The sequence below is a fragment of the Martes martes genome, assembly GCF_963455335.1.
Source record: "Martes martes genome assembly, chromosome: 7".
Taxonomy (NCBI): Eukaryota; Metazoa; Chordata; class Mammalia; order Carnivora; family Mustelidae; genus Martes; species Martes martes.
In genome coordinates, this window is record NC_137894.1 from 97,037,537 (window position 1) to 97,050,492 (window position 12,956).

At 45.1% G+C, this 12,956-nt stretch overlaps 1 protein-coding gene across 1 annotated transcript in view; it reads right to left on the minus strand.

The window, feature by feature from the left end:
- CDKL1 (cyclin dependent kinase like 1) overlaps nt 1–10,264 on the minus strand; it is a 52,562-nt gene extending 42,298 nt beyond the window's left edge. The window contains exon 1 of the mRNA XM_080807904.1: nt 9,980–10,264. Coding sequence (XP_080664030.1) covers nt 9,980–10,150 — 171 coding nt within the window. The 5' untranslated portion in view covers nt 10,151–10,264. The remainder of the gene's footprint in view (nt 1–9,979) is intronic.
- Between the last annotated feature and the right edge of the window lie 2,692 nt (nt 10,265–12,956).

Sequence of the window (12,956 nt, forward strand, 5' to 3'; positions counted from 1 at the left end):
AGGTGGTATGTGAAGGAAAGGGGGTTTTTTTGTTGTTGTTTTGTTTTGTTTTTCCCCAACAGAAACACCGTAAGTAATGAATGTAGAAAGAATTTTGAAAATCACCATTTTATAAGAACTCTTCCTATAATCGATTCAAGCAAAGATCACTGGGTGAAAGTTGTTGGGACACAAGGTGGTCAGACCATCTCAGCATGTCTCCCCACAGATCACACACTAACTATAAAAGGGAAAATGTTTCTTTACAATTGGGAAATCCAGAAGACCCATCTTAATCAAGAGATCAAAGCCGAGAGCAGCAACTAGGGGCCATGCTGACACCCTGTACTTCCTGCTGAGAACCAGTATGGCGGACACATCCTCACGTCTGCAGTGGAAACAACCACGGTCCATGTGGAAGCACATTCTGAGGAACAACTGGCCTGCATGCTTCAAAATGCCGGTGTTAAAAGAGACTAAAGAGACATGACAATGAATTGCAATGTGTGGTCAAGGGTTAGAACCTGGATTTAGATATATAGCTGTAGTTATGGTTATGGCCATAGTTGTAGTTGTAGTTATACAACCATTACTGGGACATTATGAGAAACTTGAGCACAGCCCGTATGTTAGATGACGGTACTGAGTCCTTGAGAAATTGTACTGTGGAAATCATATTGTGGTTACACAGAAGAATTCTAGCAGATTCATGCTGCATTCTTAAGGAAATGATTCAGCTGAGAAAGTATGGGGTGTGTGTGTGAGAGAGAGAGAGAGAGAGAGAGACAGAGACATGGCAAGGAAATGAAGCAGAATTTTCACAACTGGTTAATGAATCTAGTGAAGGGTACAGAGGTATTCATTATATTATCCTTTCCACATCTGTATATTTTGGGTTTTTTTTGTTTTTGTGGGGTTTTTTTGTTTTTTGTTTTTTGTCAAAACAAAGAGTGGTAGGGGAAAAAAACCAGATTTTACGTAAATTTCTGATTTCTGGCTGTTTAAAAAAAGACTTGGAAAACCTAGAACTATGGGCTTGTATTGCATGGGCCGAGCCGTGGCCACCTGCCCATCCGATGAGCTACGAAGTTTCCAGCCTGCCCCGTGCCCACCTCCCCATCTAATCTCACACTCAGCCCACTTCCCTCCTTTAGGTCTCTACTGTGATCCCTACACCCATTTGACTTTTTGATCTCACATAAACCATAACAGAGCATGCCAGACATGGCTGTCACAAATCCATTTGGACAAGCCAATGAAATAATGGACTTGACCTAGAAATGGCACCTACACTAGCAACAGCAGGACTAAATTCTACGAGATGACACAGAATTTCCCAGTGAAGATTTTTAGTGAGCTGTGAAATATTATTCAATGAATACTGGGGAAATATTTCTTCAACTAATATTAGGGGAGCAGAAGCCCTTAAAAATTATAAACTCTCTAATCGGAGTCTAATGCTAGGGAGCATTTACATGGTGCTCTGTTAGCATTCAGTGGAATGTGGCCCTGGGCACAGCAGCACATGGAATTAAGTACTTAATAAAGGCTTTGGGTACAGGGACCCTTGGCAGTTGTATCTGCCACAGTACCTTATCATCGCTGGCTGGTAACTTGCCCAGCAGTATTTCTGGTCTGGTATTTTCTAGCAGTGAACCTCTCAGGACAGACCGCGTGAGGTGCTTGACGCTCAATGCCTCCCTGTGGTACTAAATCCCACCTTTCTGTCTTCCCACCATGCATCTTTCTCGTCTTTCTCTCCTAGACTTTTTTTTTTTTTTTTTTTTGACCCTTCGCTTTCCTGCCCTTGCACCCGTTAAGGCTGCTTGACCACTGTGAGCTCTTGCTCCCCTCAGCAAAAAGTCAGCATAGCAACGCCAAACACAGACATAAATCAAGGGAGGTGGGCCAGGTTCCAGGCTGCACTGGAGTTGCCCAAGGTCACCCAACAGCTCTGAGCTAGATCAGAAACCGCAATTCTTAACTATGGGTTCTGTCCCCACACAGTAACAAAGCCCAATGACCTCACTGGAAGGTTAATGAAAGTGAGGAGATGATAGGGGGAAAAAAGGGAATGCTCTGAATGTTCTGTAGGTTATCAGTATTCATGATGGATTAAAATCAAATGAAAGCATGTTTCTGGCACACAGAATACACTCAATATTCTCACCTCCCCCACCCCCTGGGCTTCCCCCCACCCCTCATATTTATCCCCGAAGGATTCCTTTTATACATTTTTTCCGGATCACCTCCCAATGAAATAAATGTATATACATAATATATATGTATGTAATCGGTGCTTCAAAGTCACACTCCCTGCACCCGTTCTCAAAAACCAATTTTCATCCTCTTGGGGGCGATAACATTCTCATTAAGAGGGCATGCATTGTAATATTTAGAGTAAACTTGTACAGGGCCATTCTCCCCATGATTATTCTCATCTTTGTTGGTGGCAAACCATCACTTGTACCATTTAAAATAATCTACAGGGTTATAGAACCAGAGCTGGAAGGAACTGCTATTCCAGTAAGAATCGGCCCCTGAGGCTCCACAGAAGCCATGAGTCCCACAGCTAAGGCCCTGTCGGAAGGAGGGCAGGGCAAAGCCTGAGGATGGTAACTGAGACTTCAGAGTGTGGTTTGGGTGTAACTGGATGGTCCTGACACGTGGGAGCAGCAACGTCCAACGTGGGGACAGATAAAACTGGGTCTGTGTTCCAGTTTACTCACCAGAGGTCATTAATCACCTGAATCCATATGTAAGATGAGATAACAATACCCACTTCCTAAGGTTGTTATATTTTGTGCACCCTAAATAATGACAGTTGGTACCTTGCCCAAGTCTACCAGGTCATCAAATGGCAAGATGTGATTCCTTCTGCTTGCCTATATCTTGTTTTCTTATCTTCTGGATGCGAGTTGTCATAGACAGTGTCCTAGCTGCTGCTTTCAGCCTTGACTGATGTTGGTCTAATGTATTCCTAAGGCCCCCACACCACCTGCCACGCTGCTGAATGTCCACCCAGGCACCTCACAGTGGCGCTGTCCTGTCCTTTACCTCAACTCCTCTGGGAGCATCTATTCTTCCTACCATTCTCTGCTTCCTCCTCCAAGTGTTCTGTCATTTTCATTCAGCAGAGAGGGGATTAGCATCATAAAGGCTGGGGACTTTGGTATACAATGATTCTGGGTTGGTCGGGTGGCATTTGTTTTAAACCACATGGCCCTTTTCTTGTTGGACACACAGATAGTCCCCAGGAGTTGGGCTGGGTTCAGTTAAACCTCCTGCTTTATGAGCCAGAACTCACGTCCCACTGTAGACCCTGTGATGACTCTGGCCTATCAGGCCAGACATCTTGATGTAAGGGGATTTTCTTGCAGGAATCTTGTCTTTCTGTGTAATCTAGCTTGTGTTGCACCTGCCCCACTTCCCGTCCAAAATATCTTTACATGCTTGAACCCTAGTTATAGAAGAGGGTTGTATTTTTCCTCTAGGGTTCATGGGCCACATGCAAATCAGGCAATATCACACACCCAGGCGGAACAAGTTCTTCTGCACCACAGCTTGGAGAAAACTGTGGCTCCTGTTACATAAAGATTAAGGACAAAAAAAGAAAAAAAAAGATTAAGGACAGTGTATATGAAGAACCTAGCAACATTCCAAATAAAATAAAATAATTCCTTATCTCCTAGCTGGTCCATGAATTGGTCTTTTACTACACTATTATAGCTATTTGTGGCCACGGTCCATGTTGGTAACTCAAAGTCATAGCTCCAGGAATTCTCTCCCTTCAAAAGTATCAAGTTTTCTCTCTACTGCATTGATACCATTACCACACAAATCTACTTCTTCTCCCATATTAAAAACAACTAAGAAACTCTCTCTTGATCCCACATCCTTCCATGTCTGTTTCCTTTTATAATCAAAATTCTCAAGAGTTGCCTGCATCACCGTCTCCTCTTTGCTCTTCTCACTCTCTCTCGAATCTTCTCTGATGAAGCTTTCATTCCCACCACTGCACCTAACAGCTCTTGTCAAGATCTCAAATGACCCTCACATCTTCAAAGTCAATGGCTATTTCTAAGTCTGTACTAATCATGACCTTTGACACTGCTGACCATCCCCTCATTCTTTTTGTTTTTTTTTTTTAAGTTTTTATTTGAATTCCAGGTAACATACAGTGTAATATTGGTCTCAGGTATATAATTTAGTGATTCTGCACTTCCATACAACATCCAGTGCTCATCACAACAAGTGTCCTCCTTAATTCCCATGACCTATTTCACCCACCCCCTCACCCACCTCTCCTCCAGCAACCCTCAGTTTGTTCTCTAGAATTAAAAGTCTTCCTTGGTTTGCTGCTTTTTCTCCCCCATGGTAATTTGTTTTATTTCTTAAATTCCACATATGAGTGAAATCATATGGTATTTGTCTTTCTCAGACTGGTTGATTTTGCTTAGCATATTTTGTAGTTCCATCCACATTGTTTGTTGCAAATGGCAAGATCTCATTCTGACCATTCTCTTGTTCTTGAAATATTTTCTTCTCTAAGCTTTTAAGAACATTGTTCCTGGGATTTTCCTACCTCCAGGATCACCCCCTTTTTCTTCTTCTTGCCTGCTTGCTACTCACCTTCCTGACCTCCAAATCCAAATGCTGGAGGGCATTCAGTCTTTGGTACTGGTTTCTCCATTCCCCAGGACAACCCAGTCTCAGTGGCCTTAAATGCCACTGCTATGCTGACGTCTCCCCATTTTATTTCTCCAATCTGGATTTTCTTCCAAATGCTAGATTTGTGTTCTTAAATGCCTACATCTTGATCTCAGCTATGCCTCTCAAACTTAACATAACCAAAACAGAATTCTTGATTTCCTTTCCCCCAGATGGGTACCGAGGTCTCCCCATCCCAGTGAATGATCTGATCCCTGTTCTTGTAGTTACTCAAATCCTGAACTCTGGGGTCATTCTTTTTTTTTTTTTTTTTTTAAGATTTTATTCATTTATTTAACAGAGAGAGAGACAGGGAACACAAGCAGGGGGAGCAGCAGAGGGAGAGGGAGAAGCAGGCCTCCCGCTGAGCAGGGAGCCCAATGTGGGGCTTGATCCCAGGACCCTGGGATCATGATCTGAGCTGAAGGCAGACGCTTAATGACTGAGCCACCCAGGTGCCCCTCTGGGGTCATTCTTGATTCTTCCTCCCACCATCAGATTCCTCTATACTACTCTCTCAGAATAAATCTTGTATCTGACCACCTCCGCCACTACCACTCTGACCCAAACCCCATCACCTCATCCCTGGGTTATTCCAATCGTCTTCTAACTGATCTTCTAACTGATCTTCTAATTGATCTTCATGGAGCTGGAGCAACAAGCAGCTGGAGGGATCCTTCTAAGAACGTATGTCATGCGAAGGCACCGTTCTGCTCCAAATCTTCTGTTGGTTCCCATCTCATTCACAGTAAAACCCATGGTTCCTGCTGAGGCCCGGAAGGTCCTTGTATCTGACCTCTCACCCCTCTAACTTCATCTCCTCTGACCCTTGCCCTTGCTTACTGTGCTGTAGATGCCCTGTTCTCTTTGCTCCTCCTAGAATACACCAGAACATGCCTGAAAACATCACTGAGTCTTGCCTGTGGCCTTTGTACTCACTATTCCCTCTGCCTGGAATGCTGGCATCACTCATTTCTTCCCATTTGCTGCTGGTATCTCTTCAAATGTCATTCATCAGAAAGGCTTTTCCTGACCCTGCTCTATGAAAAAAGCAAGCCTCTTCATCACTCTTTACCCCTTTATCCTGCTTTATATTTCACCACTTGACATATAATTATTTGTCTACTATGAGTCTCTCCTTACATGGAGGGCAGGGGCCCAGAACAGTGCCTGGGCTATATACAAGAGTTCTATAAAAAGTTCCCAGATGAACACATGCCAGCACACTGATGCGCAGGTGTCTCAGCAAAAACGATGACTGAAAATACTGAATTCTTCCTGTTTTCCCACACTGGAAAGTAAGTTTGAGAAAAGACAGGACAGTTGCTTTGAGCTCAGTATTACAGTATAATTTTATTGCTGTCACTAAATGATTACTTAATTTAGAGTATGTCCTTAGACTATGAGATGACTGATGATAACGAATGCAAATGCTTATATTTTTAAAAGCCTAACTGTGTAACTGGGAAAAATCAGATTCAGAATTAAACATTAAAAGGGCAAGTGCTATAGGACCTCTTGGTGAACAGTGAATTATATTTCATTTAAAGAGCAGTTTACTAGGGGGAACCTGGGTGGCACAGTCAGTTGAGTGTCTGACTTTTGGTTTGGGCTCAGGTGGTGATCTCAGGGTCCTGGGATCGAGCTCAGTTTCGGGCTCCATGCTTAGTGTAGAGTTTGCTTGACATTCTCTCCTTCTCCCCCTGCCCCCCACACTCTCTCTAAAAATAAATAAATCTTTTAAAAAGGCAGTTTATTAGTACAAATACTAAACCTGTCTCATAAAAATACCACACTTTTTTTCCAAATGGCACAAAATAATGTTATTTGAAAAGTTTCAAATTTTCAGAAAAAAATGTTTTCTAAAACTATTAGCAAAATTGGTTTTTTGATAATAATTATCATCCTCAAAATCGCTTACCAATGGATGGCTATAGCCTCATGTATGCTCCCACACTGAGAATGGGAAACATTGTAGGTATGCTACCCTGAAAATTATGCAATTGACTGCTAGAATATTCGTTCCCATGATCTTATCTGCTTCAGAGGAAATGACTGGAATTTTGTTTTTTTAAGATTTTATTTATTTATTTGACAGACAGATCACAAGTAGGCAGAGAGGTAGTCGTGGGGCGCCTGGGTGGCTCAGTGGGTTAAGCCTCTGCCTTCGGCTCAGGTCATGATCCCAGGGTCCTGGGATCGAGCCCCACATCAGGCTCTCTGCTCCTCGGAGAGCCTGCTTCCTCCTCCCTCTCTCTGCCTGCCTCTCTGTCTCCTTGTGATCTCTGTCTGTCAAATAAATAAATAAAATCTTAAAAAAACAAACAAAAAACCTTGGCTGGCTTCCTTCTTTTCAGGAGAAAGCCAAACTCCTTGGCCTGGCATTCAAATCCTTCTACACCTGATCTTCATCTACTGTCTTGCTTGCCTTATCATAATAGGAGCAGCCAGGGGGTCAGCCCTTGCCAGTCCTCACCTGCTCTGGTTAAGGTTATTGAGGCAATCTTCACCTTCAATCCTCCTAGTTCCTAGTTCTTAACCTCAGCAGGGGTCATTAAAAGCACAGCTCTGCAAGAGGTGTGCAAGGAAAGTATTAGGAACTCAAACTCACTGAGCTGCAAACTTCCCTTGGGCGCACAGAGCTGTGCTTGGCTCACAGTGTAATATTCCTCTTCCCACAGGCCACTGGAGCTCTCCCTTGAATTCCAGCTCAGATGGGGGCCCTAAAACACTTGCCTAGATGTCACCAGTTTTTCTTGTTTGGGGGGACTATAGTATGTCACCTGGAGTCAACCTCCAGACCCCAAAGGCCACCTGGTACCAAGGTGTAGCTTTGTGCAAAGTAGACCTCTACTCCAGGAAATTCCTCCCACCTCCTTCTACTGAGCCCTGGCTTTCTTTCCTTTCCTTCTCTTCCTGGCCTGGTAGCACCCAGCAGGCAATTCTGGCTAAAACTTTAGGGTTATAACCTGTGTTCCCTCCATATACTGCTTTCCACGTATGCACCTTTTCCTAGGAGAGACTCTCTGTCCTGAATGCCTTATTTCTCATTCCATGCCTCCCTAAACACTTCAAAGTCTAGTTCAAACATGCCTCTAAATACGTTATTTAGAGGATTCTTGCCAGGCCTGGAGACACAATGTAAATGACACAGACGCTGCTCATCAGGAACCCAGTTTATCAGGAGTGACAGCCTAGGGGAAATTTATCTTATTTCCCTTCCATGGTTAAGCATCTGAAACACAGTGTGTACCATTTTATATAAACATTGTTTTAGGGGCACCTGGGTGGCCCAGTTGGTTGAGGGTCTGACCCTGTGTTTCAGTTCAGGTCCTGACCTTAGCATCCTACCACTGAGTCCTGGGTCGGGCTCCACACTCAGCAGGGGAGTGTGCCTGAGATTCTCTCTCTCCCTCTGTCCCTATCCCCCCACCCCATCCCCCAGCTCGAGTGCTCTATCCTCCCCTCTCTCTAATAAACTAAAAAAAAACAAACAAACAAACAAAACATTGTTTTAGGCACGAGGCTCTACGCATATTTACTGAAAAATTAAATGGAGAAGATGTGACTTCATTCAAGAAACTTCCAATTCACCATTTCAGCAAATATTTAAGTACCTGTTATGTGTTGGGGATATCACAGAATGCTGAAAAGTTAGGGCTTTGAAGAATGGACTCTATCCATAACCTAGTCCCATCACCTCATAGAGATTGGGAGGGTCTACATCTGTGCACTTGATTTTGAAGAATGGGGTGCTCTGTGCTTCAAAATCAGGCTCCTGTACACACAACCCTTTCCTTCAGGTAGCATCAATATTCGGTTATTTAAGAGAACACATCTGACTTCCTAATTTATTGGCAACAACCACTCTTGCTAAGAGCTTATTTTGTTAACCTTTTTTTTTTTTTTTTCAATTTACAGTAACATGTATTGGAGGCCTACTAAGCACTTAGCAATTCATACAGAAAAACAGAGGTCCCCATCCTGGAGGAACTCAATTAACTCAGGGAGCTACATTTGGAAACCCAGTATTGTGCATTCACAGATGATCTTTGGAATTAGAAAGACTATCTCCCCACTAGAAACAGATTGTCTTTTCTTTGGAGTAAAAGAGTCCTTCGAAACTCAGTTATCGCCTTCTCCTCTAGGGAAAAACTGAGAAAGTGGAAAACACCCATCAGCCCAAAAGAAAGGGGGAGAATCTGCCCCCATAGGGTCCCCAGGCCATGGGATGGGCAAATACCGCTGGTCTTACCCCTTCCCGGGGAGGCCCTCTTGGGGTGTCGGTAGGGGAACCTTGGAAGTGTCTTCTCAGAACAGATAAGATCTGGTAAAGGACACCCCAAACGGAAAGAGAGAGGTTTCCTATTATTCCCCCATTTAAATTTACCCAAAGCCTGCTAATTCACATTCAGTTTCCTTATCCAGAGATAACACCACATATTCAAGCCATGGGGAAGAGAGATGTTTAGAGAGGCTTGGAGAAAATAGAAAGGAAGGGATAAGAGAAAATCCCCTGGATGTTCCTCTCACCTCCCACTTGGTAGCTCTTTCCTTGTCACAGAGTTGGTTACACATGTCCGAACACTGAGGCCCTAACTATCTGAAACCAAGTTAACCCCACTGTGCTCATTACATGTCGCACTCTATGTTGGGATTTGGGTTTCATCCTCACAGAAATTCAGAAAAGCAGCCTTTTTCTACTACAGGAAAAAATGCTCTCAGCATGTAACAAACACCCTTTTCTACCGCTCTGATTTCACAGTCTTCTAGGGTTAACAAACATTTTAAAAGTGATCATTTCACTTCTTTAAGAAGAATCTTTTTTCTAAAGAAAGGACATTATGATGTTCAGCAGCAGATACATGTGAGGTGTAAAGAAAACCTGTCAGCTTCCTAGCAGTTTGAAAACAGGTGAATGATTAATTCTCTTAATGGGCTCAGAATGTCAGCAGAGCATGGCCTGGAAGTTTACAACTCATGAATGCCAGCAAACTGAAGTTGACGGCTCTTGAAGAACCAGGTCTAGACATGGGGGAGAGGAAGAAAAATGAAACACCCACAGCATCTCCAAAAGTGAATCTCCCCCTTTCCCTGCACAGGTGCCCGGCCCCCCCCCCACCCCGGCCAAGTAATTGGCAACTTGTACATAGACGTACCACTTGTGTCACTGAGGACAAATGTCCTTGGAGGAAGAAGATGTTATCACCTCTTAACACATTTATTAAACATAACAAGACTCGCTTTAATTTTTTAGACCCTGAAAATTCATTTTAAAGAATCCATTTACCTTGAGCATGCGGATTTCTCGAAGGGCGATTTTCTTTATGACAGGGTCATCTTCTGATTCCAGAAATCTCTTGATGGCTACAATCTGACCCGTGTCCCTGTTCCTGCATTTGAAAACAACTCCATAGGATCCTTCGCCAATTTTCCCAATTTTTTCATACTTCTCCATCATAGAGAAATAAATCTTAAAACGGATCTTCACATAGTTTGAAAATGTTGCTTATACACTACTGGCTCGAACAGACTGAACTAGAGCCCTACTCAGGGATGGCTCTTTCTCAAGCACCTGGAACAGAAGGACACTTGTTAACGAGTTAGGAATTGACCCATATCCTTAAAGCTCGCCCCTCAGCAAGGGCAACGAGATCCGGGATGACAGCCTAGAGCTCGCTGCCCTCGGTAACCCAATTCTAAGCGCCCGGTATACATCCTGAGAGTTAAAATGCAACCCGTCATCCTAAAACGAACCGAGCTGTAAGATAATCTATCTTGTTTAATGTTCTAGTTCATCCGATCTAAGACACATGAGCCGGCTGCGGGACGGGGAAGGCTCAGGGTTTCCCCGGTTCTCGTTTCGGGTCTCATTTCCTTCGGGCACGGAGACACTGGCCGAAGCCCCATGTCGGGGGGCCTGGCGCCTCCCGGGTAGGCCTCGGCGGGGGGCAGGGAGGGACGTGCCGTCCCGCCGCCCCCCACCCCCCGCCGCCGGGCCCCGCCACCGCCCGCGTCTTCCCCAGCACCCGGCCCGCGCTGCGCAGCCTCGAGCCGCGCCACGTGGCGCCCAGGCCCGCCGTCCCGGCCCGCGCGCCTTCCCCGCCCGGGACTCACGGCGCCGCGGCTGCCCGGCCTGGCCCTGCTCCCGCCTCGCCGCCTCTCTCGCGGCTGTGCCCGCCGCCGCCCCGGCCGCAATCCCTATGGGAACGGGCCCCCGCCCCGGGCTGGCCTGGGCGGGGCCGCGGCACCCCGGCGGCGGGGAAGGGCCCTGGTGGGCGGCCCTGGGTTCCCGGCACCCGCGCGTCTCTCCGCGGGAGAGAGGAGGCTTTCAGGACTGCGGACTCCAGCAGGTCGTAAAAAACGCAGCTCGAGCAGAGTCGGCTGGGAAGACGCCTGCGCCGGGAGCACCCCTCCCGACACCCCCCCATGCGCTCTGAACTTCACGGGCAGGGCCGGTTCCGCACGGTCTGAGAACAGATTACTTCCCCCGTACGCTTTGCTGGGTTACAAACGCCTTGAGGACAGCTTTTGTGTCTGTCCCGATCAGTACTGTAGCATCCCGCCAACCGGTGATGAATGAATGAGAGAGATAGGAAAAGAGGAGGAGGGAGGTATGATGACTGAAACTGGTTAAAGTCAGTACTTCCCTCCATTAGCCTGGGGTTCTGTCACCATCGACTTCCTATGCAGCTGGCCTTTCTGATGTGGCAGACGCAGATGGACAGAGCCCACCTTGGTTTAGGTGTTTTTGTTTTGTTTAAAGTAATCCCCAGGTCAAACGTGGGACTCAAACTTAGGACCCTGAGGTGTTCTACCGACTAAGCCAGTCAGGTGTTCCTGTTTTAGGTTCCATAGTCCCATCCTTCTCCCAGATGGCTCCTATTTACTCAAGTCTGAGCACAATGGTGGGAAGTTCATGAACTTGGGGAAAGAATGAAATAGTTTGCTACTAGGCAGACTGCCTCAGTCAGTACTTCATCATCTAGCACATTCCATATGCCCAGCACTGAGATGGGTGTTTGCCCTGGAAGTGATACCTGAGGAGAGAAAAATGTCATACCGTCTACAAACGGGGACCAATCCCACACTAAGCAGCACGCCTCTGAAGGTAAATCTGGATAGGGTTCAGGAAGGAGCTGGGAAGAGAGGAATGGTGGCTTCCTGGACCAGGGAGTAGCATATAGATGGGGTCCAGGGATGAGCTACAGGTGGTCTGTGAACCTCCTAGAAGTTGTTTGCAAATGGCGACCACTGATGTGTTTTCTGTCTCTATAGCTTTGCCTTTTCCAAATGTCATATAAATGCACCCTTTTGAGACTAACTAAACTTCTTTTACTTAACATGCATTTGAGATTCACCCCAGTAGTTGTATATCTCCATAGTTCATTCTTTTTTATTGCTGAGTGGTATTCCATTATATGGATAAACCAGACTTTGTTTATCTATTTCCAGCTGAAGAGCATTTGAGTTGTTTCTAGTCTTGGTGATTATAAATCAAGCCACTATAAACATTCATGCATGGTCTTTTGTGTGAACATATGTTTTCCTTTCTCTTGGGAAAATAATACTTAGGAGGAGTACTGCTGGGTCACAGGATAAGTACATGTTATTGTAAGTAATTGCCAAAATGTTTTCCAAAGTGACTATGCCATTTTACATTTCTGCCAGCAATGTTCCAATTACTCTGCATCTTTGCCAGCACTTCCTCTTCAGGTCTTTTGATTTTAGCCATTCTAATAGGTAGGTAATTGTCTCTTGTCGTTTTATTTTGCATTTTCCTAATAACTAATGCTTAGCAGTTTTTCGTATGCTTATTTACCTTCTGGATGTTTTCTCACAAGTTCTAGCTTTTTGTAAATTCCTTGGGGTTTTCTATGTAGGCGGTCGCGTCACCAGCAAACATGGATAGGTTTAGTTCTTCCTAACTAGTACACCTTTTCTTTCTTTTTCTTGCCATCCTGCATTTGATAGGTCCTCCCATGTGACATCAAACAGGAACGGGGAAAGCAGACATTTCTGTGACTGATATTAGGAGGAAAGTACCCGAGCATGATTTTTCTTATTTAGTCTGTTGATACAGTGAATTGCATTCATAGATTTAAAAATGTCGAGGGGAACCTGGGTGGCTCAGTCAGTTAAGTGTCTGATTTCAGCTCAGGTCATGATCTCGGGGGCTGTAAGATTGAGTTGGTCTCATTGCTCAGCAGGGAGTCTGCTTCTCTCTGTCCCCCTGCCCCTCTCCCTGCTCATGTTCTCTCTGTCTC